Below are 27,584 nucleotides of genomic sequence, written 5' to 3'. Positions count from 1 at the left end.
TGGAACAGTCATTTTGATTTGGCTTCTCTACATCTGTAATGTATTTGCTAAACTGGCTGTCTGTTTTGAGGTAAAGCTTTCGCAGTACTTTTCCTTTTTGTGGAGGCCAGTTGGATTCTCCAGGACCCTTTAATGCTAAGTCAACCTCTCCTGTCATTCATCTAGTGAATTTTAGCTTTGGTGAAAACACTGGGTCTTAAGAAAGAAAATTATCATAATTTATTTTTAATATACCTTGTTTTTTTTCCCACTCAGATTCATTTACATGTTTTAATGGAGGTGAGTGTGTCTACAGGGAGCTGTGCAACTGCAGTCGATTTAATGCAACTGGACCGAGATGCCAGACAGGTGTGTAAAAAGAGAAAACTAACTGCAATTCTGAGATTGTACTTGGGTTCCCACAGCTACAAGAATGACTACCCTCTGCCTAAAGGTTCCTTTGTGCTCTAGCGTTTTTCCCTCCGATTCTATTCTAAGTGATAATATTTCACAGCACGCCACATATACTGCACCATGTCAACTTGAGTGTGAATAAAAAAAAACAACCCAGTGCTATGTCTAAAGTGACTCTCCTTTTGTTAGTATATAACACAGGTGCTGAAAGAGATCATATATGCAGAACATGGGGCCAGTATAATTTTGAAACTTTTGATGGACTCTATTATTATTTTTCTGGGAAATCTTCATACGCCCTTGTGAGACATGCTGAAGTAGATGAACAGAGCTTCTCCATACAGGTAGGGAACCATGCTTCTACATTCCTTTTAAGTGTTATTGGACATACTAATGATGTATTAATTTTAAGAGATTAAAAATTACTTGAGATGATACTATGGGGTTGTAGAATGTAAGGTAGATGTAATTCTAACGTGTTGTGGGCTGCCAGTTACCACAGCACAGAATATAAACAACTGGAATAAAACTGATGTGTGTACTGCCAAAGCTTGCTTTGTTTGCACAAAGCTGTGAAAAGACCACAGCTATGAAAACATCACTCAGTTTTTTTGTGCTAGAGTGGGACCAAACTACTTGTTCACTGCTGAGTGTGGGATTGGGGGTATTAGTTGTGTGACATGCGGATTACAAAGAATTTGATTAAAAGCTTGACTTTGACACTAGTGTTTTTATTTGGCAGGTGAATAATGATCCTGAATGCCGTTCTTCTCCTTATTCCTGCAAAAGGTCCATTAGTTTATTCTTTTCTGGAGATGAACAGATAAAGATGAGCAGTGAAGTCACCTATAAAGGCTTTGGGTAATTCCAGTCATGTTTCTGATGCTCTAGTTACATTAGAATTAATGTCATGGTAACATTTTGGTAGCAAAGATGTAAACTTATTTGTTGGTAGCTTGAAAAAGTATCCAGATCACAAATGCAATAATTACTTCTCATCTACAGAGTGGTGTCTGAGGAAGGTGATACCTGAATTGGTGGTATACAGTATTAAGAAATATAACCATTGACGTTCATACTTTGATTTTTGCTGTTGTTTGCAACTTCATTTGGTTTAGTGGAGTTAGTCAGTATTTACATCAGGAATTTTCAGATGCATGAGGAAGTCATTACATCAGCAAATAATTTATTTTTAATGGTTATATTTTCTAATGTAATGTTGTTTTTGATTCTGTGTCATTTCAGAGTACGATTACCTTATATTATTGGAAACTTACACATCCAGAAACTAGCTGGGTACTTCCTAGTCAGGCACCAGTATGCCTTTACTCTGGCATGGGATGGTACATCTGCAGTGTATATCAAAATGGCACCAGAGTACTTGGGCAAAACACATGGACTGTGTGGAAACAATAATGCTATTCTGCAGGATGACCTTGAAACTAGTTATGGTGAGTATTTAAGATGCTTCCTGTTGTATAATATGTGGGGGTTTTTTTCAGGTGAAATAAATGTTACTTTGCTTAGTTTTTAATTATAATGCTAAGTGAATTTAGGATGAACAACTTTTGTAATGGAAAATACAATGTGGAAATGCTTCTGGTAGATGATACTGTTAGTGAAGAGGACCAGTTTCAATACAGTTGGGGCTCTGGGGAGGAACATCTGAAAAAAGCTGTCTTGCTCAATTACCTGCAATGACATTTGTACTTCAGCTTCCTGGGACCTGAGAGGTAAAATCTGGTTTTAAATATTCGCTGTCCTCTTAGCAATTTTTCAGCCTGTGGAAGCCTGAGATATTGCTATTGGAAATAAATCAATAATTACTAAATCAAATAAATGAAAACTGTCAAATCCTGTTTGATCTGGCATTTCATTTATGATAACACTCTCAGAATTAACTAGTGATCCTTCATTATTAACTTTGGACACTTCCAAGAGTCTTGGCTTTCAGTAAATACTGAGTGAAGATCTCAGTAAAATAAACAGGGAAAGAAAAACAGGTCTCTTGAAAGGTATTTCAAGTTAGGCTATAAAAACTTCTGGTAATTATTGCTTTGGGCTGTTTAGCTCTTTGCTCCCCTTTAACATTAGGGTATTTCTGTAGAGTACTACTCCAAAGCTCAGAGTAGATGTGCTGGGTTTCCTCTGTTGTTTGTGCATGCCACAGTTTCAGAAAGCACCAGCCCTGCACTGTTGATAGTCATTACCCACACTGAATCCTTTGCTCACTAAATCAGATTGCTTATATTAATACCAAGGCTCATTGCCCCAGAGACTTTCCTGCATACTCTCACCTTTCTCAGTGTCTCAGTCACATTAAACTGTGATTGTAGCACAAGTCTAAATACACTGCATATGAGCTTCATCCAGTTAGCTTGGGGAGCAGTTGCCATGAAGATATGGCAAGACATGCATTTGTGGGTAATCCAGACAGTAATCAGTGCCACCACTTGTCCATGATGGATGATAGTAGTAATGATTAGCTAGTTTCACTCTAGTGTGAACACTTCTACTTATGTGGAAGTGTCACACCCTTCTTGGCTAATGCAGACAATCATTTTGAACTATTGCAGTGACCCATGACTGCCTCGTCTTTCTTGGGTTTTACACTCTGTTAGGAGTTTCATATAAAATAGAAGCATAGACCTATATATATACAGTTTATTAAGGCACTTTTTTTTTTTTCAATTGATGGACTAAGGGAGACACATCCCTCCTCACTTAAAGCCCTTCCTTGCCAAATTACCAGAGTAAGCTGCCTTCTGCTATTCTAAAACCCCTTCTGTAGTTCCTTTTAAAAGTATTTTTTGCTTCTTGGAAGTACCAGATCGATTTCAGCTGATTCACTTAGTAGTAGGAAGGGTTGGGTGTTCTCTTCTTAATGTGTTTTGATTACTGAGATGTTTCCCTGGGAAATCCTATAGAAACGCTGTTGTTCTTCCCAGTCACTGTGTGACTGTATTTGTGTATTTGTGTATTTGTTTAGGAAAACTGACAGATGATGTAACTGAATTTGTAGAGAGTTGGCAGGAAAATCCTCCACAAGGAACACTCAACTGGGATAGATCTCTTCTCAATGAACCACCGTGCCTGACACAAACCCATGAATCTCTACAGGTTTGGATCAACACAAAAACATTATTACAATAGTTGGTGATTCTAATTAGAGCAATAATTTGACTTAATGCTTTGAAGGAGACTGGAAATACTCAGTCTCTCTGGAAATATTCAAAGCTCTTTGGAGACATGAATTAAAATGATTGCTGCAGTAGATCTTCTCATTGTCTCATCCTGCCTCCCCCCTTCTGTATTTCTTGATCTTTTCAAATATTATATTGTCTGCATAGCAACCAATAGAAGTGTTTGAATATGGAGCCAAATGAGTGAAAAGTTGTAAAATACAGTCGTGTTCTAGAACTAGTTTCCATTTCTTCCCTTAGGAAGCATAGAAAGAAGCAGGGACTCAAAACTAGAATGAGAGAACAGTTAATATGTCAGTGTTTAAAAATGAATTATTGTTACTTTTGTCCATAACACTGAAGTAATTTTTCCTTCGAAGTAGTATTTTCAGGATAGAACCCTTAGATGAAGTGCTTTGAATCTAAAGCTGATGACAAGCATGGTTTATTTCTGTTGCCTGTTACTGTGTAATTTAATTAAAATAAAGACCTTTTTCAGGTTATTTTGGCTTAGTTGTAGTTTCCTTGGGGAAGGAATATGTTGTACTTCACTGGTATGATACTGGTTATGGATACTCTGGCATGTAGAGCAATATGTTGCTAGACACTGCTTCTAGCTGGTGAGAGGAAAGTGATTCCTAGTCACAGATGTCTGTTGTGATTTTCTGTAGTATTCTATAATATTCATCTTATGTTTATTTTTTACAAACTTCACAACAACTGTCTCTTTCATTTCAGAGGACATATGCTCTGTGTAATATCCTGTTACATCCCCCATTTAAACAATGTCATGAATATGTGAGTCCTCTTTCTTTTATGGCAAGCTGCACAAATGATCTTTGCATGTAAGTGAATGTTTTGGTAACAAAGCTGTTATAAAAAAAAAGTCCTTCTATCATGAGAATGAATTGTAAATGTTAGTGAAACTGATTTGTGTCTTTTTCTGCATATTTGTTTCTATCTAACATTATTATTTTGTCTTTACTCATTTGTTCGAGTTTTACTGCAGTGGAACACTGTAGAGTTCCTATTTTCTTTGATATAAGGGTGACCAAAGTCAGGCTGTGATATCTTCATAATTTGTTAATGTATCTCCCGTGAATATGGCATCTGTTTTGATTCTGAGTGTGCAACATCCTCAGTGTTAGTATAGTATTACTATAATGAAAAGTAATAGTAAAAAGGTCATTTTTGGCATCTGCAAACCATATGGTAATCCATTGTAAAGAGAAATTTGATTACTATTTGAACTTATGCTAACATGTCACAAACTGTTATACTCCCTGTCCAACCAGTTTTTGCCAGTTAAATCAACAGGCAGGACAGAAGGTAATTTCCATTTGCAGTACCACTGTGACTCACTGTTGGAAATCTTACACTTGTGAATTTTCTGCAGGGTGTTAGCCCTTTAATAAAACTCAAGACCTTTATTCAAGTCTGTTAATACTGCTGTAGGTCTGTCTTTCATGGATTTATTCAAGAAATTAGTGTGAGGTCTCAAATATATTGATACTCATATTGATGATGTGTCTTCAAGTGTGGCAGAATGTCTAATCCATTAAAGACTTTTAACCTAGACCAGCAACACAGTACAGTTTTAAAGTAGGTTCAAACAAGATGGTTGTACGCAATGCAGGAGCATTCATGAGGTTATGATTGCATGTTTGAATGTAGGTAGAAAATAATATGCCAATTTTTATTTGTGTAAGGTCAGCAGTTGATAATGCAACTTGGTGTCGAGCACTAACTGAATATGCCAGAGCATGTGCCCAAGCAGGAAAGCCACTTCATGGATGGCGTGTGCACTTTGAGCAGTGTGGTACGTAGATGCTTTCGTACTTGGAGGCGCTGCTTATCAGCTGTATTTTAAAAAGGATGCTCTTCATAGTTTTACTTTATTGTCCTTCCTCTTATTTTGGATTCATATAGCCCTAATGAAACTGTTGAGTGAATGAAACTCCTTCAAGGCTACATAAATGAGATGGGATTTCTCTTTCATGTGTATAATTTGTACTGAATGTATTTAAAGTACTAAGCTTATTACAATGTGATTTAAGAGCCCTCTTACTAAATGAGATATTTTTAAAGATGATTAACCATTTTTATTTTCATAGAGCTGCTCTTTCAAATGTCCAAATCTTCGTGGCTTTCTGATATGTGTATCATGAGTCTTAAAAATAAATTTAAATTACACTTGCATAAGTCTTCATTATATAAGTCACTTAAAGTAAGTTTGAAAGAGATTATGTAATTTGTTCCCCTGCCTGTAACGCAGGATCCAAACTGCTTTGTCGTCCTGGACAGATTTCCCCTATGATTCCAAAAATCTCTGTTAATGGATGTTCTGACTGTGATGGTCTGAGTATCTGAATAGCTCTGCTGTGAGAAAATTTCTGAGTCTCCCTTGGTGTAATTAAGATTGTTCCTTCTTAAAGCACCTTTAATGGACAAAATGTGAATATATATAAGTATGCATCAATTCCATGAGTGTGTGTGTTATGAAAGCCATTTTTCTAGACAACAGATACTCAATTGACTTGCCAAAAAGTAAATACCTGAAAGAAACATGAGCAATCTATTTAAGCCCTGAGGCATTACCACAATACCTTTTCTCTACCTGTTTCTATTTTTTAGTCATTACCTGTGCTGAACCCTTGACCTACAATGAATGCATCAACTGCTGTCCTGTTTCATGTCATCAGCAATCACAGTGCATTGACAGTGAGATTTCCTGTGTTGATGGATGCTACTGTCCAGATGGTAAGTTTTGCTTCTCAAATACGTATTGTTTAATTCCATGTAACTTTGAGGTTGTTCTTCCCCAAGTTTATGTCTCTATATGGCCTGACTAGATTAAAGCATTCCCAGGAGCTCCTTATAAATGAAGTGCCAATGGTGTGTGGATGAATGACCTTATTTTCGTTACTGACAACAGCCCTTTCCTCCTTCTAACAAGTAGCAATGGGTTTCAGCACAGATGCACATTCTAGCTGTACAGACCTACAATTTGAATGAAAAATGGTGTTTACTCTCTTGTTACAGGGCAGCCATCCTCTTGATTGTGGTGGTTGCTGCTTGATTTTTGAGGAGAGGGAGGATTATTTTGGTGGGTTGGGTTTTGGGGTTGTTTTGTTTGCTTGTTGTTTTTTGTTTTTTTTCTGCAATTTTTTTCCTGAAGACTGCCTGCAAGGTTACAGAGCTTAGGAGAGCTCAAAAACATGCCATAAGTAAAACTCATCCATGTAGCCATAAACAGGTTTTCATACTGAGGTTCTCACACTGTTGTATGGTTCTGGCAAGTGACGTATTTACAGTGTGGCCTCTAGCAAAACTTTACCCTCTTCACCAAAATAGACATTGATGTCCAGTTTTCCTCTAGTTACTGGCTTCTCTTGGGTACATAAGTCTATATAAAAGAGGATAGAGGAAGTTATACCATGGATCTTCAAGTCATACCTCTTATATGCACCCTGATTATTTATAAGTTTAATCATCTTTATTATTTATTAATCATTTTACTTTTTATGGGTTGTAAAGCCTTTTAGCTTCTGTCTCTCTAATAACAAAATAATAAACCAACCAGAAAACACCAAAGCAAAAAACTTTTTTCAGTAAAGTAAGGACCTTAAAACAGGCAAAGATTTGTAAATGTGTTTAAAAAATAAGCCAGAGGTACTCAAAGAAGTGTGGCTTGTGTATTCAGTTTTGGGGTTTTTTTGTGTGTGTGGTTTCCTCCCCCTCTCACCCAGTATTAAATATTTATTATTCATACTATATTTAGTCTATCTCAGGCAATTTAGTGATTTGATCCATGTAATATAATTTATTAAATATAATTCAAATGCACCTTTTTTTTGGTGACAGTCACTAACTACTAGTCTAGAGTATATTAACATACAAGACTCTTTGTGTTGTTCTTGCATATACTTAGTAGTGCTCTGTCAGTCATTTGTAGGGGTATTTCTCTTTTTTTCTTGTTATTTTATTTATTCTAGGCTTAATTTATGAAAATGAATTGTGTGTCAAACCTATGGACTGTCCTTGTGACTACCACGGAAGTTTCTTTGAAATGGGTTCGGTGGTTTATGAGGAATGTAATAACTGGTGAGTAGTTTTGCTTTTTATGCTGTGGACTTCATCCTTTTGTGGTCATAAGAGACAACTGCTTCAAGGCCTATTTCAGTTGGACACAACAAGCCTAATGTAAATGTGACACTAAGCTGATGTTTTTGAGAATTTCTAAGGTAATTTTATAAATTTGAAAGAAAAATCCGTAGGAAGAGAAAGTGACTTTTATTGGATCACCTTTATTGAAGAAAATGGATGAGCTTGCAGATGCACATCGTTTTTTTCCGCAAGAGTTCTATTTTTAAGTCATAGGATTCAAATTGCTTGTGTTTTTTCTTCTCAGTTTTATTACTCCTTAACTTTTTTAATGGTTATTAAGGAGCTAAAAAGAAATGAAAGTGTTGCTGGATGCATGGATGAAATTTCAGCTTATTGTATCTTCGTGATAAGTTCTTGCCACAGCTTTCAGGCATTCTAATGACTGTGATATCTCTGTACCCTTTTGTAAGATGCAAGACACTTGGTGCTCATTTCACAGAGAAGAAATCCAGGAAGAACAACTGAGGGACAACTGTATGTAATTCACAAAATAAAAGTATGAAACCTTTTTGTTTTGATTTCAGCACCTGCATTGGAGGAAAGTGGATCTGTACAAATCTTACGTGTCCGGGTATGTGAAAGTCTTGAATACTTAACTCTTTGATAACTGAATTCTTCAGGTAAAATATTATGATATTTCACAACATAATTTGCATTTTATTTCCATCTACATATAAATGCATCTACAGACTAAGTAGATTAAATATTAAACTGATCTAAATAGCAGGCATCTGCCTTCCAGCTTAGTGCAGCCCATACATCACCATAATGTCTCTGGTAGATGACACTACCTGGTCATTTATTTTCTTCAACCAAATTTTCCACTGCAACCCTCACTTGACATCATTACGGCAAGTTTAATTTATTTTACTCAGTGTTGCTGGCTTATCAGTTAACAGTGGGAGTGCTTAATGTTTCTGAAAATCAGTTTTAAGAGCCACAAATCAAATACCCACAATGTAAGGATTACACATATTTTTGCTGCTTCTTGGGGGAAGAGTTGTTGAGGTATCCCAGCCAGGCATCAGGTACAAACCCCGTTACAAAAGCAAGGATAAGGTTCAGCTCTTTAACTATGTTCCTAGTGCCTGGTTGTAATATGAATATAATTTCATAAATTATAGAATATTATCACAGTGTATAAACCCCACAGCAGTAGTACTTGTTGTGAGTGCACTGTCCTTGCTGCGTACTTAAATGCATTACTTATTGTGTTTGTCAGCTGAATGCTCGGTTTCAGGAGACACTCATTTCATGACCTTTGATGGGCGCAAATACACTTTCCAAGCTCCCTGCCAGTACATTCTAGCCAAGAGCCGTACGTCTGGAGCATTTACCGTATCCTTGCAAAATGCTCCTTGTGGACAGGTAAGTCTTAGAATTTTCTTATAGTGTTTATATCTTCAAGCGTCTATTATTTTGTGGAAAAAACATTAAAAAAAAAAGGCAAACGAGCTACCTGCAACTGCGTGTAATAAATAGTAGCAACAACTTTCTGTAATGATGTAGTTGGACAGCAACAGAGCAGAGAAAGTCTGTACATAGATTCTCATGTTTGCTTGGGACAACAGGAAAGATTATGCCAGTGTTCTGATTCACTGTTCACTGAGGTCATTCAATAACATGTGGGGGTTCGTGCAGCACCCCCTGGATGATGACTTCTTTTCTTGAGCTTTCTGAGTACATCTTTTTGAACTTGCAGACAGCACAAAGACTACTGCTTATTATTGCTTGAAGGAAGAATGGCTTTATGTCTTCAATATAGATTTCTCTTTTGTCTTTGTTCTTGCAACTTGAAATTTGCTTTTACTTATGTTGATGTGAAACCATTTGGTTAGGTTTTTGGTCAGCTCTCTCAGATTTGTTTATATAAATACATTTGTCTTACTGTTGCTAAGCTGGTAGCCTTTACAGTTGTTTTTAACCAAACATCCACATGTGTGTAGGTAGCTGATACTAACAGTGCTACTAAAAGTGATATTAAGGGTGCTCCTACTTTATATTTGAAGGTTTCTGGTACTGTACACAGAAATTGCCAAATGTTTCATCTGCCTTATATCCAAGACCTGTTTTTTTTCCTTTGTTGTGTGTGTGGATTTCTGAGCATGTATTATAAAGCTATGTGTGAGGTATGGAACACTGGTAAGATTTTTTGACTACATTTTCATTAGTCTTGATAGGATGAGAAGCATAGTTGACTGAGTTGAGCTGTTTTCTGGAATCAGGCTTTTCTCACTGGCTGAGTTCTACATGTGTTTGTAAGGGCAGAATGTGGCCCACATTTGTGTTAGGGTCATGATGCCAATGTGGATGCCTACTTACGAAGTTGCTGGACTTGCAGTAGGGAAAAGATTTTGTATCTTGGCCAAATTTCTCTTCCGTCTCTAATGGTCTTCTGTAATGATTTTTACTTAGAAGCAACTGTACAGGTATTTGAAGTGTATATTGCCTTAAACATAACATTGCTGTAATTCTAGACCACCTACTTACTGTATGTTAGGCCTATATTGTTACATAATTCACATAAAATCAGATTTAGTGCTATTACGTTGTACTTCTGTGGAGGTAGCTACTTATGTTTCATTGTATTAATTTTCTTTTGTATTCTAAATAAATATATGATCCTGCAAGTCCTTTTACATTAATGATTGCAGTCACTCTTCTCTGCAGCTTATATTGTTCATGCACTTGAGATTTCCTTGGGAAGAAAAATGGTTATATAAGTTGTCATGCTACGCTTTCTAAAGGCACATTGCACTAAATCCTACTTGTCTGTATGACAGAAAATACATTTAAGCAGAAAGAATTCTTATTGAAAGTGGCAGTGGCAAGTTTTTTATAATAGAAATTATGTATTTGCGATCCAGGTAAGAGATGGGAGACTGAGTGCAGGGAATCCCCTCATCTCAGTGATAAAAGTTGAGAGGCAAGAAAGATAGCTTAACTGGATAGCAATGAAATATATTTTAAAGCTAGATGATACTCAAGTAAATCTCTTCTATGGTTCCTAGGAGAAGTGTCTAAAGACACCAGGTGAGGTATGTGACAGGGCTTAGAAGTTACCACTGTTGAAAAAGTGGATTCTTGTGTTGCAAATACAGCTGCTTTATAATACTCTAATAGCCTCTAGCTCTTTGAGGTAGAAGCTTTACAGTGGGGGCTGTGAAATGAGATCTTGGCAAGGACATGCACATTAAAAGAACTTCTAGGCTTTAACCTCCGCGTGCCTTGTTCTTTGGATTGGGAAGAATCTAGTGATCCTGCTAATATTTCCTGCTTATGGGAAGATTTAGAGTGTTTCAAGATACAATATATTTGGTTAGTGTTACAATTCCCCACTTCAAGTGCATATTTGGCTTAGCTTGTTTTTATTTTAATAAGTTTAAGTAGCTTCATTCCGGGCTAAGTTTGGAATCCTGAGGAGCTGATTAAGTTACTATCATCTAGAAGAAAAGAAATAAAAATAAGAGCTTTGAAACAAAACATAAACATAGCCATAAATCTGTTCAGTCAGTGTCATATTCTCAGAATTTTGTGGAGTCCAAGAAGCTTGAGGAAGGTGGTTGTATATAGTATAACTGTACTATGTCATTGAAGAAAAGCAAAGAAAATCTCCAGAGAAACACTCTGGGCAGCGCTTTTATCAAATCAGACTTGAGGCCTGAATGACTTCTTGCAGAAGCCCACAGTGAGGAACCTTCCAACCTGACCTGTTGAAAATCCCATCAGTGAACAACAGAGGTCTGGAGCAAACACCTGTTGTGGTAATGTGCGGGGTATGAATATGTGTCTAATTCCTTGTGCTACAGAACAGTTATTCTGTGTGCAAAACAGACAGAATTGTGCCTTTTGGTTTAGTTGTTGTGGTTACTTTTTGCTGGGGAAAGTGAAAACTGAGTTAGTTGGCTTTCTGCAGCACTGGTGAGACTGCAAAGTGCTTTGTAGTAACTCCTGCTTTCTTCTTCACCCTGACTTAGGAGCTCTGCTTAATGGTGTCTCTGTGTCAAAATGGTTTGTAGGTGAAAAAACAGATTCTCTTGGCTTTTACTACGTGTGGGGCTTCACATAACCTTTAACAAAGGTAACCTGATCAGTCCCTAATAGGTATAGGCCTTTACAGAGGTTTGAGTGAAGCATTCTGGATGTTAACAGTCAGGTGTGTGGTCAGAGGATTACGTGATATATTCCAGGGCTAACTTAGTTATCAGTGTACAAGTGGTAAGAGGGTAGTGAGAACAGTTTGTGTAGTATAAGGCAAGAATGTGGGTTTTTTTCAGTGCAGCTATTTGAGTGTCTAATTATCAACTAGCTGGTACCACTTGGCAGAAGAGTGCTTTTCAGTTCCCCAGGCACTGTCCATTATCTTTTTTCCCATTTATAAAAATTAATGAATTGAAATGGGAAGCTAAAAGATTTGTAATGTGGAATCTCATATTTCTTGATGGTTTGAGATTTTATGTGCTTCTTTAAAAAAGCCTTATCACTCCCATCTTATTCAAGCAGATTAAAAAATGTGGAAAGAAAATACCTGGGGAGATTTTAGCTTTCTGAATCACAAAGAATCCAGTCATCTGAAGCCTTAGAGCTGGTGACATAAACAGTCATCAGGCAACAAGTTATTTGAAAACGATGTGAAATTTTGTTTAAGCACTTTTTGGAAGGAGAACCAGTCAAATGATCAGCACAGCTTAACCTTATCTGAGTTTCAGGTGACAACCTCGCTGGCTTTGTAGTTTGTATGATGAGAAGGTCTTCTGAATATAGATTTTTTTATTTTTTTTTTAAAGTGTCTAGTGAGAGAAATGACCATTCCTGTGAAAACACCTGCTGAAAGCTGGCAGGGGCAGTGCTGTGAAAGAAACAGTTCATTGGAACAGAGAACAATTGTCAGGCTGAATTTCTCCTTCAGTTTCAGCACGAAGGAATAATAAAGCTTTTGTTGATATCCTGTACTAATGTATATGCTATGGAGGGTTGTTTTCTTGGCTCTGGTCTCCTATGCATGCCACCTGCCATTCTTTTATCTTCAACTTCTTAAAAAGCCAACAGTGTCATCAGTTTATAGCCATTGTTTCTGAATGAAATGCACAGAAACCTAATTTCTTAAGTAAAGAGGCAAGACAGCAAGATATGCTACAAGGCTTGACTTCACAAGGCAGATGTCTGTCTTCACTGTCAGTCCAGAAGAGCTGATTGAGCTGATGAAATATCTCTAGTTATTTTTATAATTTGCTATTTTCATTTGCTAGTTTCATTTTATCATTTCAGCTGTTGGTAAAAGATCACTATTGAATTAGTCTCTAGAGACAGGGAAATTCTGCATGTGGTTTTTAATCTTTGCATACTACTGTGTGTATTTATGTGTCCATGGTACTTGAAGAGCTGACAAATGATCTCTCTTTGCTAGTTCAGCATCTGTGAAATCCACGTGGTAGTGTTCAGAGATCTTTGCAGCTCTAGTAATGGTTTTCATCAAGCAGGGCAACATTTGCCCTGTATTAAACAAGTCCCAGTGAAAGTCAGAGTTGAATAAAAGTGTAAATCCGTGAATTGAGCATTGTAATCTCTTTGCTCTGTGAATGGTGCTATTCACTGTATAATTTTGCTGTTTGTGCAACTGTCCAAAGGTCATTTTAACTGTATCTGTTTCAGTCCCTCTTTCAGCACTGAAGATTGTTAAAATTTCACAGTTTCATCATTAGTTACGCCTTCACTGAAGGCAGTGGAGATGAACAGTGCAGCCTCCCATACCTATGCTGAATATTTCTGGACTGCAGCACCGTTCCAGACCCAATCAATGGGAAATTTTCTGCAGTGAGACCTAGAATGCTCTTTGACCAAGTAATTTCAGACATGTCTGTATATGTTCTGTATATAAGACTGTTTGGGGGTTGTACTGAAAAAGGTGTTAATAATAGAGATATTTTTGTTATGACATTATGAGATGTTGAGGATGCATAATTGAGATGAGAGTAAAATGGTCATTTTGGTCACAGTACTTGTTCAGACCCAATTTTTGTCATTGTTCTTGAATACCTGTTGAATGTTTACAAGGTCTTGCAGGGAAGGAGGCTGAACAGAAGAAACAGCAGTTGAGTGCTTCCCTGTTTCGTCTGTAGATGGCAGGGAATGGACAGTCTCTCAGCTTTATCCAGCTACACCAAGCCAGTGTAAATATGCTCATGTCTCAGAAGCTATAGTAGAGAGATTTGAGGGTAGCAGGAGTGGCAGAAAACTAATTTTTTGCTAGAGTAAGGGGAAAGTAGAATGTGGACTGGGATTATGGTGTCTTTCAACATGTAGCAAGGTCAATTACAGAATGCTGGCATGGTATAGTTCAAGTCATCTCTCAATCCACCTCTCTGCCTGATTCTCTGTGATAGAACATTTTTCTTTTAATTTGATCACTACTTAATTTTTTAAATTCTTTTAAGAAAAATCTGTTAATCTGCTTTAACAAGCATCTTCCCACATTGGCATTGAAAGCCAAAGTACCTGTATTTACTCTAGAAGGTGGAAGTCCTGTCCTGGAAACTTTAATTGGATTGATTAGTGTTAGTCATCTGTCCATCTTGTTTCCAAGTTATTTGGTAAAAGTGTATTTGCTGCTGTGGCGTGTTGCAAGTGTTCAATATTCAGTAGTCCTCAGACTTGTGCTGCTTTCCACATGTGGTGTGATGTCTAGTTGAAGATGACTACAGTAACAGTTAAGTAGTTTGGGACTTCACTGAGGTGCCCATCAGTTTCAGTACTTGACTGAGTGAAAAAAACCCCAACCTAAAAAACTTGGAGTAAGTACACAATAGGTGACTTGTTTTGAAGAAAGCAGTTAACTTGAATTCAATTCTTGGTCTGTAAGCTGTTCTGAAATTTCTTTCTGTAGGGCATGTAGCTTTTTTATATTGTGAAACTTTGCACATAACTCTAAATACTTCTGTTTTTTAGAATTTCAGTCAGTTAGCTGCTGTTGGTTCCACTGAAGAGGGTGGATGTAGAAATACCTAGCAAGGATGATTTAGTTTGGGGTTTTTTTTTAGTATGTTTTATCTGGACTGCAATGCAGTATTCCTTTTCACATCTATGTGTCATTTTGACTTAGAGAAGTGAAATGAAAATAAGAATAAGCATGGTAGTAAATGGTAGTAACAATAAACAAGTCAGGCCTGTTGGATGTTGTGAAATTGTATGCTCCACGGTGCTGCCTTTCTTTTGCCAATATTCATCCATGGAGCTTATGAACATACTCCACAACTCCTCTCAGAAATAATCAACTTATATGCTGTTTTAAATAATGATTCACAAGATACTTCTGTCTTTCATTATCGTTTACCTTCAAAAGAATTTCGTATCTTAAATATGCTTTAAAAGAACCTGGGTATATCAGAACACTTTAAAGTACAGACTTGGATTTCGGTGCACTGCTCTACAGATGATGCAGCCTTGTTTGTGAGCAGTAATTCAGCCTCAGTGGGTCTTTAATCAGGGGGTTCCATGAACTGCAGATGTCTTGGTACTAAGCTATGTGAGAATTGTTTCCATTTCTCTTTACAAATCCCACTTTCGAGCTGTATTTGCATAGCAGATTAGAGTTATTGTTAAACATGTATGGGAAATCATTCAAAATACTAAGTTTTCTTACTTAGCTGTAAAGCTGTATGTTTTACAAGTGCACTCTGCTAAGAAGCAAGGTATAACTTAAAATTTTCAGTCCCCACTAAGTATACCTTTACTTGTTTGTTTTCCTCTTACTTGTAGAACCAGGATGGATCATGTATCCAATCAGTCAGCCTTATTCTTAAGCAGGATCCCAAGAGGCAAGTGACTCTGACTCATTCAGGAGATGTTTTGATATATGACCAATACAAAATTAACCTACCTTATGCAGATGGTAAGGAATGATATATAAGCATATAATTCTTATCAAACACTAAAGAAATATTTTATTGACATTTGTTTACTGTCAATATTGCTAACATACTGAAGTTAAATGGCATAGTTTAGTATTAATGTTGTTAATTTTTTATGAATGTTTTGCCAATTAACTGCTGGCATACTTTTTACGTAATAAGAGTTGTACATTACCTGTGTTGGGCTGGTGACTCTTAGTTATTGTGTTTGTTCTAACAAGTCCACATGCCACCCCTTATGCTTGCAAGGTTGGTTAGTTCTTTTCTGAGGGGGAATTATTTTCTCTGATTCTTGAACTGAATAATCTCTTTTTCCCTTTTTGGTAAGCAACTCAAGTAAATGTAGGTGAAAGGAGCCCTCTTGCCCCTTGCAGATAAACTACAGATTTTCAGATAAAAAATTTATTTTGGTCCTTTTGTTTTTTCTTTTAAATCTTTCCCTCTCAAGATATCTGTTATTCTACTTACAAATATGTGACTGTGTTCTGTGAGATTTAACCTTAGCTTTAATGAGAGCTTTTTAATGAAATCATTAGTACATTTGATGTCTGCAAGACCTTGGGTCTTTCTGAATTTCACAAAGATGTATAGGCTTTAATATAGGAAGCATGTGCCTGGTGCCAGGATTACTTTGTCTACAAGAAGTGGTCTGCAGTGTTTGTATCTTTAAATTGATTTCATTTAGTTTACTTTCATGAACATTTCAGTGAACTCTGGATGCATTTTAAAAAAGTGGTGACTCTCACAAGTTTCTTGTTTTCTTCTTAAAAGTTTGAATCAGTGTAACCTTGCATGAGAAATCAATGATTAGGGGAAAACAGGGTCTTAATAAGAAAAAATGAAACTCTAGATAAAAATTATATGAACCAAAACCAGTGAAATGACAAGAAACAAAATGTAAATTACAAGCAGGTTTCTTTTGCCTTTCAACAATCTGTTTTTACTCACCAGAATTATTTGAAATACGGAAACTGTCCTCTGTATTTCTGCAAGTAAAGACACACATTGGATTACAGATCCTGTATGACAGAGAAGGACTGAGGCTTTACCTTCAAGTGGATGAACGGTGGAAGGAAGATACCACGGGCCTTTGTGGGACCTTCAATGGGAATACAGAGGATGATTTTTTGTATGAATAGCTGCAAGATTTCTATTTTCCAGTATATGAATGTCTACAGCTAGTGGTAGATCAAGTGTGCGCTGAAGCTGAATGGATCGATAGCAAGAATAGTTTATTTTGCAGTTTTCCATTAGTGAGATAGATAGTAGGCTTTAGTTTGCTAACAGAAAATCTGCATGATATCAAGCCAAGTTTTGCTTAAAATATTTTAATATAAAAATACAGTGAAATATGTAAGGTGCTCAAAGGCTAATATATCAGAAAGCTTTTGTCCAAAATATGAAGTGGCCTACATAAGGAACTTTCTACCTCCCTGCAAGCCTCTCTTTTTCCAGCTCCTGTTTTCTGTTGCAATTTCTAACCTGCTGCCTCTGACAGAGCCTCCATTGTTCAGTGCCTGCAGGTCAGCAACAGGAATTGGCTGTTCCCTGAGCTTCTCTTCGTTGAGATGGAGTGAAGTGTGGTCAGAGCTGCCTGAGCACTATAGTCAAGATTACTGTTTGTCCAGCTTCTTTGCAACATATTTCTCAGAGATAATAGAGAGCAAATTTGCTTCTGAGGGATTAGAGCAGCCAGGTAGAACTAGGAGAAGAACAGGAAGAGTCCTGAAGCTTAAGCTGACAGTACTTTAGAGGAGAGAGCATGAGAATATGGAGCAGTGCAAGGGGAGCTTGAATTGATATGGTAGAACTGAGACTATTTTGTACATTCATTGTGTCTTTTTTGACTGAACTCTGTTTTGTAAAAGATCTCCAGTTGGAGTAACTGAAAGCACTCCAGAGCTGTTTGGAAACACGTGGAAGACTTCATCGGCGTGCATTGTTGTGCATGATAGTTCACAAATGGATCCCTGTGATATTCATCTGCAGGCAGGTGGGCAGTGAAGGCCAATTGTTATTGGCAAATTACTTTCTACTTAGTACATCTGTGCCCATTTTCCTAGTTGGATCAGGTAAAGGAATAACCAGTCCTACCCACTGAAATAATTATTACTTACAGGTAGCATGTACTGAGTTCAATCCTCTAAGAAATCATACTGTGTATTGTTTAAGGATTTTGGGATACTTGCAGAGACACTTGAAATACCCCCTTTTTATTTCTGGTTTTCAGTTATGCTTTATTAAGTTAGACATGCATTAAAGGTTGATAGTATGTCTAGTATTGGTGATGCTGCTAGTTAAGATGGAAACTAAAAACTATTGCAGCATTCACTTTTGAAAATGCTGAAAAAATTAAATACTTGATTTAGTTGTCTACCATTGAAGAGGATGAGTAGGAGAAAAATGCTGATGCACTGACAGTCTTTAGATTCAGCTACAAGGGTCCAGTTGGGGAAATATGCTAGTGGCTGATGCCATGAGGACCACAGATGGTCACTAAGTCATCCTTTAATAATGATGAACTTTGTAGATCATCAGTTATATCCGTTTCACAGTTCCTACCACATCTTGTCTTCGTCTCTACACACTTGTTGAGACATAAAGGTAAAATGTTAAGGGTTTACCTGTGCTTTCAGCAGTGCTAGGGAATCATCATGCCTCTTGCTACAACAGCATCTGTCTTTTGAGTATTTATACAATAGGCAGTATTAAGAAGCTGTATTCTTTGTAATGGGTTTGGACGTGAATGTAGAAAGAACTAGCCTGTATAGGAAGTCAGAAATTCTGGAAAAGGGATTTTGAAGTCCTAGTTTATGCATTATGCTCTTTTTGATGGTAAATTTATCTCTTTATTGGTATGCTAATATAGCATATTATTTATTTTTTTCCACTATTGCACAATTATTTAGTTCATTCAGAATTGAGATATTCAGGTGAGTGCTGTGTTTGGAGCTTCTTACACAGCTATTTGATACTGCTCTTGCTCTCCTGTGTGACAAACCAGCAGCTCTGGTGCTGGGTGCAGCCTTATGCAACTGAAGCAATGGGTAATAGATTATTCTTTACAATACTGACCTATTGAAGTATTTATTGGGAATGACTTAAGCTAAAGTGATGGACCTAAGCTAAAGTGATGTGTAATGAAATATGTGTTTGCCAAAGGCAGTGGTTAGTTTATAGTACCTGTTGCCTAACTTAACTCCATGAATGAGTTTAAAGGTAGGAGACTTGACTGTAGGCACTGTCTGCGTATTGTAAAGTTTTCTGAATGCCTTAAAATCATACCAAGAACAAGCTCAACACTATGAGCAGCTTTTTTTTTCTACTGTACAGTTGTATAGATATCAAAGATAAAAAGATTACGTGGCAGAAGTATATAACCATGACCAGTTGCGTTGTATAGAAAACACTTTTTGTTCCAAGTCTTTTTAAACTCCTTCACTGAAACAGTGTTTAATCTGTTATTTGTGTAGCCTCTTATGCAGCGGAAGCTTGTAGCATCCTTACGAAAGATCTTTTTGCTCCATGCTACCCCTATTTGAGTCCTGTTCCCTATTTTGAGCAGTGCAGAAGAGACACTTGCAAATGTGGACAGACTTGTTTTTGCTCTGCTCTGGCCCATTACGCTCATCATTGCCGAAGGTTCGGAGTTCTAATAAATTTTAGAGGAGCTGTCCCAGAATGTGGTGAGTTTCCTTTCACTTCTGGTTTTAAATAGTTACTGCTGGAGGACTTTAGAATGACATTTGGAAAATAAAATTAAATTAATATAATCTTTTAAATGAGAAGAGGATTAATCCCAGCATGATCTTTTGCACACAGGACAAGGTTCTTTTTTGTCCAGACAGAATTTAATACCAGTGTTCTTAGAGGATTGCTCCTTTACAGTTTACTTTCTTTAGTTCTTGGTTTGTTAAACATTGCAAAGATTTTATTTTTAAGTAGTTGGAGGGCTTGAAATGTACACAGAATTAAAAATATGTCTGAATCTCTTATATGCCGGTGCGTATTTCATACCATGTAGATAGTATTCATGAGCTGCATATATAGATTTGTTCGTTTCCTCAGAGGTGCTAATTCTTTAAATGAATGAGGTGAAAAATGATGGTGATATGTTTAGCAGTTTTAGTTGGATTACTGCCAACTGACTGCTGTCTGACAGTCTGTCTTAGCTTATACTCTTACTGTCAGTGATGCTGAAATACACAGAGTGCTTAAGTAAGTGTTAAAAACTGGTATTGTTGACATGTAGTTTGAAATGAATAGAAGAATATAAATATTATAAAGGTAGCCAAAGGTGACATTGTATCTGCTTTATAAAGCCTCACAATTAGAGGAGTGGGATAATATTATTAAACTTTTTCATTTATATTAACCTCTAGTGATGAAAAAGATATTGATAGGACATGTAGTGCCCTCATGTACATTTTTTTAAAATCATAGAATTGGAAACCCTATAATACAACCTGAAACTGGTACCCCTGATGTTTTAGTGGGTTTGACTCTCTTAACAAGAGATAAAGATGCATGATAAAGATGATATAGGAAAGTTGGTCCAGTTTAAGTTTCTGTATGTATATCTGAAAAACTGGCTTGCTTGCATTCATTTTGGCATGGCCCACTATGACCGAATGAGTCATTTGAACCATTTGATTTTATTTTACTTTTCTAGAAGCAAGTATAGTTTTCCTGTAATATATTCTAAAATTCATGCTTCTAGGATTTAAAATATGTGAATCTTTTTAGTATTTCAAGAACTTCAGATTTTTTTTTCTAGTAGCATAGGAGACATATATAGATAGATAGATAAAGATATATAAAAGAAATTTTAAGATGGTATTGTGCAACATCTGCAAAGTATATACATTTTATGTATTGCTTTCAACAGTTTATTTAAGATGCTCTGGGTTTCCAAAAGCCCATGCACAAGGGCTAAGCATTTTCAGAGTTAAGAGGTAAAAAGGCTTCAGTTGTTCAGTTTCCCCAGTGAAAATCTGGATTAACTGCACAGGCTCATCACACTTGTTATTACCGTGGATTTACATCTGTGTAGTTTACACCACATAGTGCCAAGATAGCAATTTTAGTGGAATTTAATGTGATTGGGAGTGAAAGAATGGAGATGTTTATCAGAAAAGTGTTGGGAGGTCCTTGAGTCTCTTGTACCGTAATTTGAGAGACTCATTTCATTTGGACAGCTCTTTCATGTGAAGATACAAAGGAGTACAGTACTTGTGTATCTACCTGTGGCAGAACCTGCCAAGCACTGTCTGTGCCAGAGACGTGCAGCAGTGATTGTGTTGAAGGCTGTGCTTGTCCCTCTGGAATGTATTTGAACTCCAAGACTGAACGATGTGTACAGAGGTAGGTAAAGCTGCGGTTCTGGTACTCACACTCGCTCTTTTAGACCACTGCATTTGCAAGTCAGAGTGAAAAGCTAATAAACATGTAATGTTGTAGATGGCATGCATCTGTAAACTTGTCAGGGTCTTAGAATGATACAGAACTGATGTCTGTATTGATTAAAAAATAGCTTTTCTATAATATGGACACTCGTCCAACATCATCAACACTAGTTGTTACATTTTGTCTGATTTTTTGATATATGAGAGATAGGAAACATAAGGTTCTACTTTCTTACTGATTTGGTTTGGATGTGCTTGAGTTATATGGCAGTATTGAGATCAATTTCGTGTTTTTTAAAAAAACCCAACCAACTGCAAAACCCCCAACCAACAAAAAATACCTCACCAAAAACAACAAAGCAACCAATTGAAATTTGAACAGCAATTATGTCAGTGGGAATTTTTTTTTTTTCTTTCTTCAGTTTGGGTAATCAGTTTCATGTTTTTTCTCTACTCCAGAAATGAATGCCCATGTTATTTTCAAGGAATTGACTATCCCCCTGGAGAAAATGTCATGACATCTTTAGGCAAATGGTAAGATAGAAAACTGTGTTTTCACGTGACTAAATGGTATCACTTTAAGAGTTCTGTCAAATCATTCTGGCTAGAATGCTGGGTTTTGTTCTTTTGGTATTTTTTTTAATGAAACACACAGAGTAAAGGTACACCTGTTTTCTATGCATATTTGACAGAGGTTCTTTAGAACTTAACTAAAAGCAGAACAGAACAAATAATGTCTGTGATGGATATCACAAGTATTATCAGCATAATACTTTGGTTTGTTGTAAAGGCCATATAAGAGATTGGTATTTTCGGACACCTATTGCAATAGGGGCACTTAGACTCATTTTCACTTTTATCAGCAGTTCATAAATACTGATCATTAATAAATCTATATCTTAATCATCAAGTTGGCTGATTTTTACCTTAGGGCAGATTTCCTGGGGAGTGTCAGGCAGCCCATTTTGCATATGGGGCTGTGCAAAGGCTGGGTGCAGTGTTGCCTTTGGTACTGCTTTGCCTGTCGCCTGGGTTGTACTGTGGAGTCCTCGAGAACTTTCCCTGCAGGGCTTTGGGGTCCAAACAAAACTCCAAAAGTATTTACAGAATGGCTGTGGCACATGCAGAATTTGATTCTGAATCTGCCGACTAGCTGTAAGGACACTGGGGATGTCTCAGCCATTGCAAAGAATGGAAGAATAGTGCTGGAGTTCATGGGCTCAGGCTCTCTAGTGAAGCACAGGACATGAAATGAAGCCAGTGCTGCTTCAGTTTTCCCTGACAAGTTGCAACTAGAGCTGCTACCATTTTGTAAAAGTACTGGACCATTTTGGCTTGCATTGGACAGGAGCAGTCAGTGTTAGGTTTCTCGGTGCTTCCCTGCGTAGAGTATCTTGTTAGGGTTGAGTTTTCTGCAGTGTTGAACTGTTTCACGTAGGGGGAAATATGTTTTGTCTGTTCCTGTCTGTGTGGTATTTTCCATATGTGAGTGGGTAAACATGCTACAACTTTGTGATAGAGTAGCTGAAAATTTTTATTTTGAATATTTGATTAGCTTGGAATTGTTTGGAATTTTTTAGGTTCTGATTATGAACTGTAGTTCCAGGTGGTTCTGATAATAGCCACAGTAGGCTGTGATTTCAGATTCTTATCATTTTGCTGAAGCAAAATTACTTTGAGACAGCATGAGGATGAAATTTAGCAATTGCTTCACTGTTTCCTTCTTTGAGCCAGTAACATTAAAGTAATTGAAACATTCATTTTGTTATAAATTGGATGGAAATCCATGATCTTGTCAGAAATTTGCTGGTAGATACCTGTTTGTGATTCATGCTAGGAGTGGTTGAGAGAAGAACAAGTTACCATCTGCTGTTACTATGTTGTGCTTGGGTAAAAGTCACTCTAGTACGAAATATTGTTGCAGATACAATAACTTGTGATTTTATTATATTCAACATTGTGGTTTTGCCTTCAGCTGTGGGAACTTAAGAACTGTTGGTGTCATCAAGATTTTCACCTAAACCAGTAGCTTCCTTTTTAGCAGAGTTCTGTGATTATGGTGAGAAAAATGGCGTGTTAAGAATGTTCATATATGAGTACATACCCAGAGCTTGCTGTATCCTGTGCATGTATGTGTTTAGGGTTTGGTTTTGTTGGTGTTGCTCCTTGCATTTTTGTTTCAGATAATAACAATTTTTTTAAGTTTGTGGCTTGATTTATTATTACTGCATTGATATTTAGGGAGCAGTGTAGTGGTATGTTCCTGTATGTATTCTTTTGTCAGGCCAGGTATCTTAACTCATAATAACATTGTGTATAAAGCAAAAGTTCGAAGTGTAACTGATATTCTTCGTGTGTTAAGGCAATGCACACTTTATCCACATTTCTAATGTTCAGTGCAAACATTTATACAGTTACTTTGTAGTGACTTATACTGCATGCTTCATTATTAAATAGAAAACATTAATATTTCAGATCTTCCCGACTCTCATTATATCTCTGTATATTTTTATTGCAGCCATTGCAGTGATGGAGTAATGAATTGTGATAACAACATAATAGGTGAGTGAAGAGAGGTAAAAGATACTTCAAGTCCAATAAATACATATTCTCCAGTCCCTGTGGAACCTCTTGCCTGTAGTAGAAGATTGTGTAATGTGTACAAATTAATAACTTCTAGGAGAGGATCCATAATTTAGAAATTATATGGTTGTGTATTTGAAAACAAGGCTGGTACAAAGAAGCAGTATAACTGTTCAAAATACTGTTAAAACTGAGCAACTTTTTTCCCCAGTGCTTTAAAATATTTTTTTTTTTTTTAGATTGCTAATACAGATAAGCTTAGCTGCATGATAAACAGCAGACTTTTGGTAGGGCAAACAAAAATTTGCTTTGCCCCATAAAACATGAGTGTAGGAATTGAATACTGGCATTAATTTTTCACAAGTATGTTTTCTTTCTCTCCACAAACTCTGAGTAACAGAAATATGAAAAAAAAATATTTATTTTGTCATACTTTGCAATACAATGTAACAAGTGCTTTTTCCATTACAGTATATTTCATATATCATTAAGTGTTATGGTCCATACTTGTGTTATGACGTGTGTTTTACTTCACTGGGAATAACATTTATTTATTTGAGGTTTCCATTCTGGAATTGCCAACTCTTTGACCAGAAATTCCCCATGCACTTGAAGGTGGTGGTTTTACCAATTTTACAATTTTCCAGGACCTCTCTCCTTAACAAATAATTAAGTAAGCAAAACCCCAACAACCAATCAAAATCAATTTAAAATGCTGAGACTACTTCTGGCATTTCTGTTTTGTGTACACAGTATGCTCAGTGCAGCCCTAAAGCAATTTTGCTAGAGAGTTGTTTTATTCATGGTCAGTGCTCCAGCATGGAAAGTCATATCTAGTTCTCAGATTCTCTGTATCTTTTTCTTTCTGTTGAAGTATGTTTCTCTGTTCGTAGTACTTTGCATGTCTGGACTGATTCCTGACTAATCATTTAGAAAGTCATGTCCCTTACTAAAGGAATATATTAATTTCAGTATTATATATGAGACTTATAGATGTTCTATGAAGTTAACTGTGTTTAGGAATGAGAGGCAATTGGATGTTTAGTAGTATTACTGGATACAAAATTTCGGCTATGAAGATCAATGTGTTTGTCAATTTTTCCCCCAGCACACAACTGCCCAGTTGGACAGATTTATATTAACTGCACAAGTAATCTACAAGTTGATCCTGAGCTCAGCAGAGAGAGAACTTGTGAAAATCAGCTGCTAAATCTCACTTTCTCAGCACACCTTCCTTGTGTGTCAGGTTGTGTCTGCCCACCAGGGTGAGTACAGACAGATGTGCATCTTTTGGTGCACAGAAATAAATGACAACCTTCAGTAGTGATTGAGTAATTAAATCTACTGAGGTGTTCTGCTCAGCAGAATTCTGCTTGGAGAATGTTAATTGTCAAAGGGTGAGCATCCAACTTGTGACGGCTTACACCTCAATTTTGTCAGTTGAAGTCATAATAAATGCTAAACCAAGAGGCAAGTGGAGCCAAAGGTCTAATACCTCACAATAATAAAGCCAAAATAGCAAAGTGTGATTCAATCCCTGTAGTGCAGCAGAACTGGGTTTATCTACATATTTTTTCAGTTATCTAAGCTCTTATTTGATTATTTGGCTGAGGGAAACGTGTTTCTTCATTTATAGGCAGAATTTTCAATATTCTCTCCCTCAAAAGGATCTTTAAAGCTTTGGGAATTTATGTTGATAATGTGCAGATGAACTTCTGTTGTGTTTTGAAATCAAGCACTGTATTGTTGAGAGATTTTTGAGTATAAAAATAACAGTGTGTTTAAGTTATGCTGTTTTTGATGGGATTTAGTTTCTTGAGCACATAGCTTGAAGGTTTTGAGTATTTTCACTTTAAAATTATTGTTTATACCTTGTGAGCCACCTCAAAACAAAGAGTAGAATCCAGAGCCTCACTTTATCTGGGTTGAAATAGCTCAGTTGAAGTCTGTCGTACTGATTATGTGTAGATATTTCTATGTCATGATAAAAGGTTGCTACTCAGAATTCTGGAGTTTTACCTAATCATTCAGAAACACGAAATGTCAAATGGTTCACATGAAATGGAACCTGTAATTAATCCAAGTCACAATATGGTACTGTGGTGAAAAAATGCAGTGCTGAGGTAGATTTTGAAATTACCTGGAGGTGAGTATTTTCACAAAAACTCACCCTCCTAGACCTTCAAAACCAGTGGTTACCTTCAGCAGCACTATATGGCTGGCAACTCAGATCATATAAACTTCTTATTCTCTGCTATTCTGCTGTGCGTAACCCATGAGGTTGTGAACTTCTCTGCTGCTTCCTGGTGTAAGTTAGTTCTGGAATTTGAACAATTAAAATTATTTTTAGTGTTGGAAGGCTCACTGTCAAGTGTTAGTGATCTCAAAGCTCTGGTAATATGGCTGTTTATTTAAAGGAGGCAGAGTTTTATGATTTCCTAGGAACAAAAATAGAAAATTAAAAAGTTTCTTTACTTTGGCAAACTGAATTCTGTTCTCCTAAGGCTGTACACTGCCTGTAAAGATGCTCACGTAAACGTTTTTTGGGGGGAAGTGGGGGAAACACAAGGAGAGGTTTGTTTGGTTTTCAGGATTTTATCCTCAGTTCTTAAGGTAGAACTAGGAAACAGTGTTAGGAGCCTAGGATTTGAATTAGAGTTTTAACTAGAATCTGTACTGAAGAAGTAGAAATGACAAAGTTATTTGCAAGCTTGTCAAAACTGATATCTTAAATATTCAGCTCTAGTGGTCTGATATTGCTGGTATGTTTTATGTTTTTATTTGAGATTGCTTTAGGAAAAATTGAGATGGTCCTGAAGGTGCATGTTTTTAGGTGTGCTTTTGGAAACATGAGAGACTTCTGCTATGCCTTAACTGTGCAGGTTTTTTATTTAGACAATGAATCCTAATGGTTTAGGAATTTTAATAATAGTTGCTTTTGGATAGAATCTGTTAGAACTGAATAGCCCTAACATTTTAAGTCAGTCAGTGAATTCATACTCCAATGGTACTGCATACTCCATACTGCAGATTGACCACTTTTGAGTCAGAGCAATACAGTAAGGTAAATCTGAATTGTTGGAAGAGAAAGATAGATGAAATACCATTGCCTTCACACAGTACCTTATCCAGTGTTGATAACAGTTCAAGTAGTGCAGAGTTCAAATGCACTGTGAATTTGTGCAACTTTAAAATCACCTTTCTAGGCAATCAGTTCTTGCTGGTGAAACATAAAACTGAGGTGACACTGTCTACTTCAAAGGGTGAAACAGCCACAGAATTTCTTTGATCTTAATGTTAGTTTTTTACCTGAAATAATTAATCTTAGTCCTTTATTCATGCTTTTGCTCCTTTTTGAGATCTTGTATCTGTTTATCTTGATTCATTACCTGTAAGCTAAACAGACTTAAGTAGTAATGAAATCAGTTTAATATATTTGATTAGTTGATTTAGGTAAACTAATGAAATCAGTGAAATAAAGTGAATATGTCACAGTTAAGAAACCTGTATTGGAAACTACATTTTTTCATGAGGAAGGACCTTTCTGATCTGTTTAGTGGGCTGCTTATTCTTCAATGATACCATGAAAGGTACTTAACACAAAGAGAAGGAAAGAACCTCTTTTTACAGAAAAGGTGTTAGGATTTCAAGAAGACAATATTTTTATTTTGCAGACTTATTTTTCTAGTGTCTGGAGTCTGAAATATTCCTTCAAATACTTCACTATTTCTAGCATTCCTCCTTTCTTGTGCTCAGAATACATTCTAATGGTCCTTGCATAAAGTGGAGAATAAATATAAAATAAGTAGATCACAGGGAAAAGTAGCAATTGTCTCCAAATGTGCTTCATTTGTCCTTCTTTTTAATCTGTAGTGAGTAGATCAGATGCAACTAACCATGCTCAAGTAAATATTTAAATTCACAGGAGATCATTCTATGGGTTACAG

General features: G+C 36.6%; 1 protein-coding gene across 1 annotated transcript in view; it reads left to right on the top strand.

The window, feature by feature from the left end:
• Positions 1-27,584, top strand: part of OTOG (otogelin) — a 99,857-nt gene that overhangs the window by 9,267 nt on the left and 63,006 nt on the right. Inside the window, exons 5-23 of the mRNA XM_051803979.1 lie at positions 256-348; positions 583-737; positions 1,136-1,254; positions 1,639-1,844; positions 3,383-3,513; positions 4,314-4,420; positions 5,285-5,394; positions 6,210-6,335; positions 7,571-7,679; positions 8,267-8,313; positions 8,965-9,110; positions 15,498-15,630; positions 16,601-16,778; positions 17,518-17,642; positions 19,123-19,335; positions 20,848-21,013; positions 21,514-21,588; positions 23,573-23,616; positions 24,746-24,902. Coding sequence (XP_051659939.1) covers positions 256-348; positions 583-737; positions 1,136-1,254; positions 1,639-1,844; positions 3,383-3,513; positions 4,314-4,420; positions 5,285-5,394; positions 6,210-6,335; positions 7,571-7,679; positions 8,267-8,313; positions 8,965-9,110; positions 15,498-15,630; positions 16,601-16,778; positions 17,518-17,642; positions 19,123-19,335; positions 20,848-21,013; positions 21,514-21,588; positions 23,573-23,616; positions 24,746-24,902 — 2,440 coding nt within the window. The remainder of the gene's footprint in view (positions 1-255; positions 349-582; positions 738-1,135; positions 1,255-1,638; positions 1,845-3,382; positions 3,514-4,313; positions 4,421-5,284; positions 5,395-6,209; positions 6,336-7,570; positions 7,680-8,266; positions 8,314-8,964; positions 9,111-15,497; positions 15,631-16,600; positions 16,779-17,517; positions 17,643-19,122; positions 19,336-20,847; positions 21,014-21,513; positions 21,589-23,572; positions 23,617-24,745; positions 24,903-27,584) is intronic.

The sequence above is a fragment of the Manacus candei genome, unplaced genomic scaffold, assembly GCF_025592945.1.
Source record: "Manacus candei isolate 608988 ecotype Guabito, Panama unplaced genomic scaffold, ASM2559294v1 h1tg000060l, whole genome shotgun sequence".
NCBI lineage: Eukaryota > Metazoa > Chordata > Aves > Passeriformes > Pipridae > Manacus > Manacus candei.
This window is presented reverse-complemented; position numbering and strand designations above follow the sequence as displayed.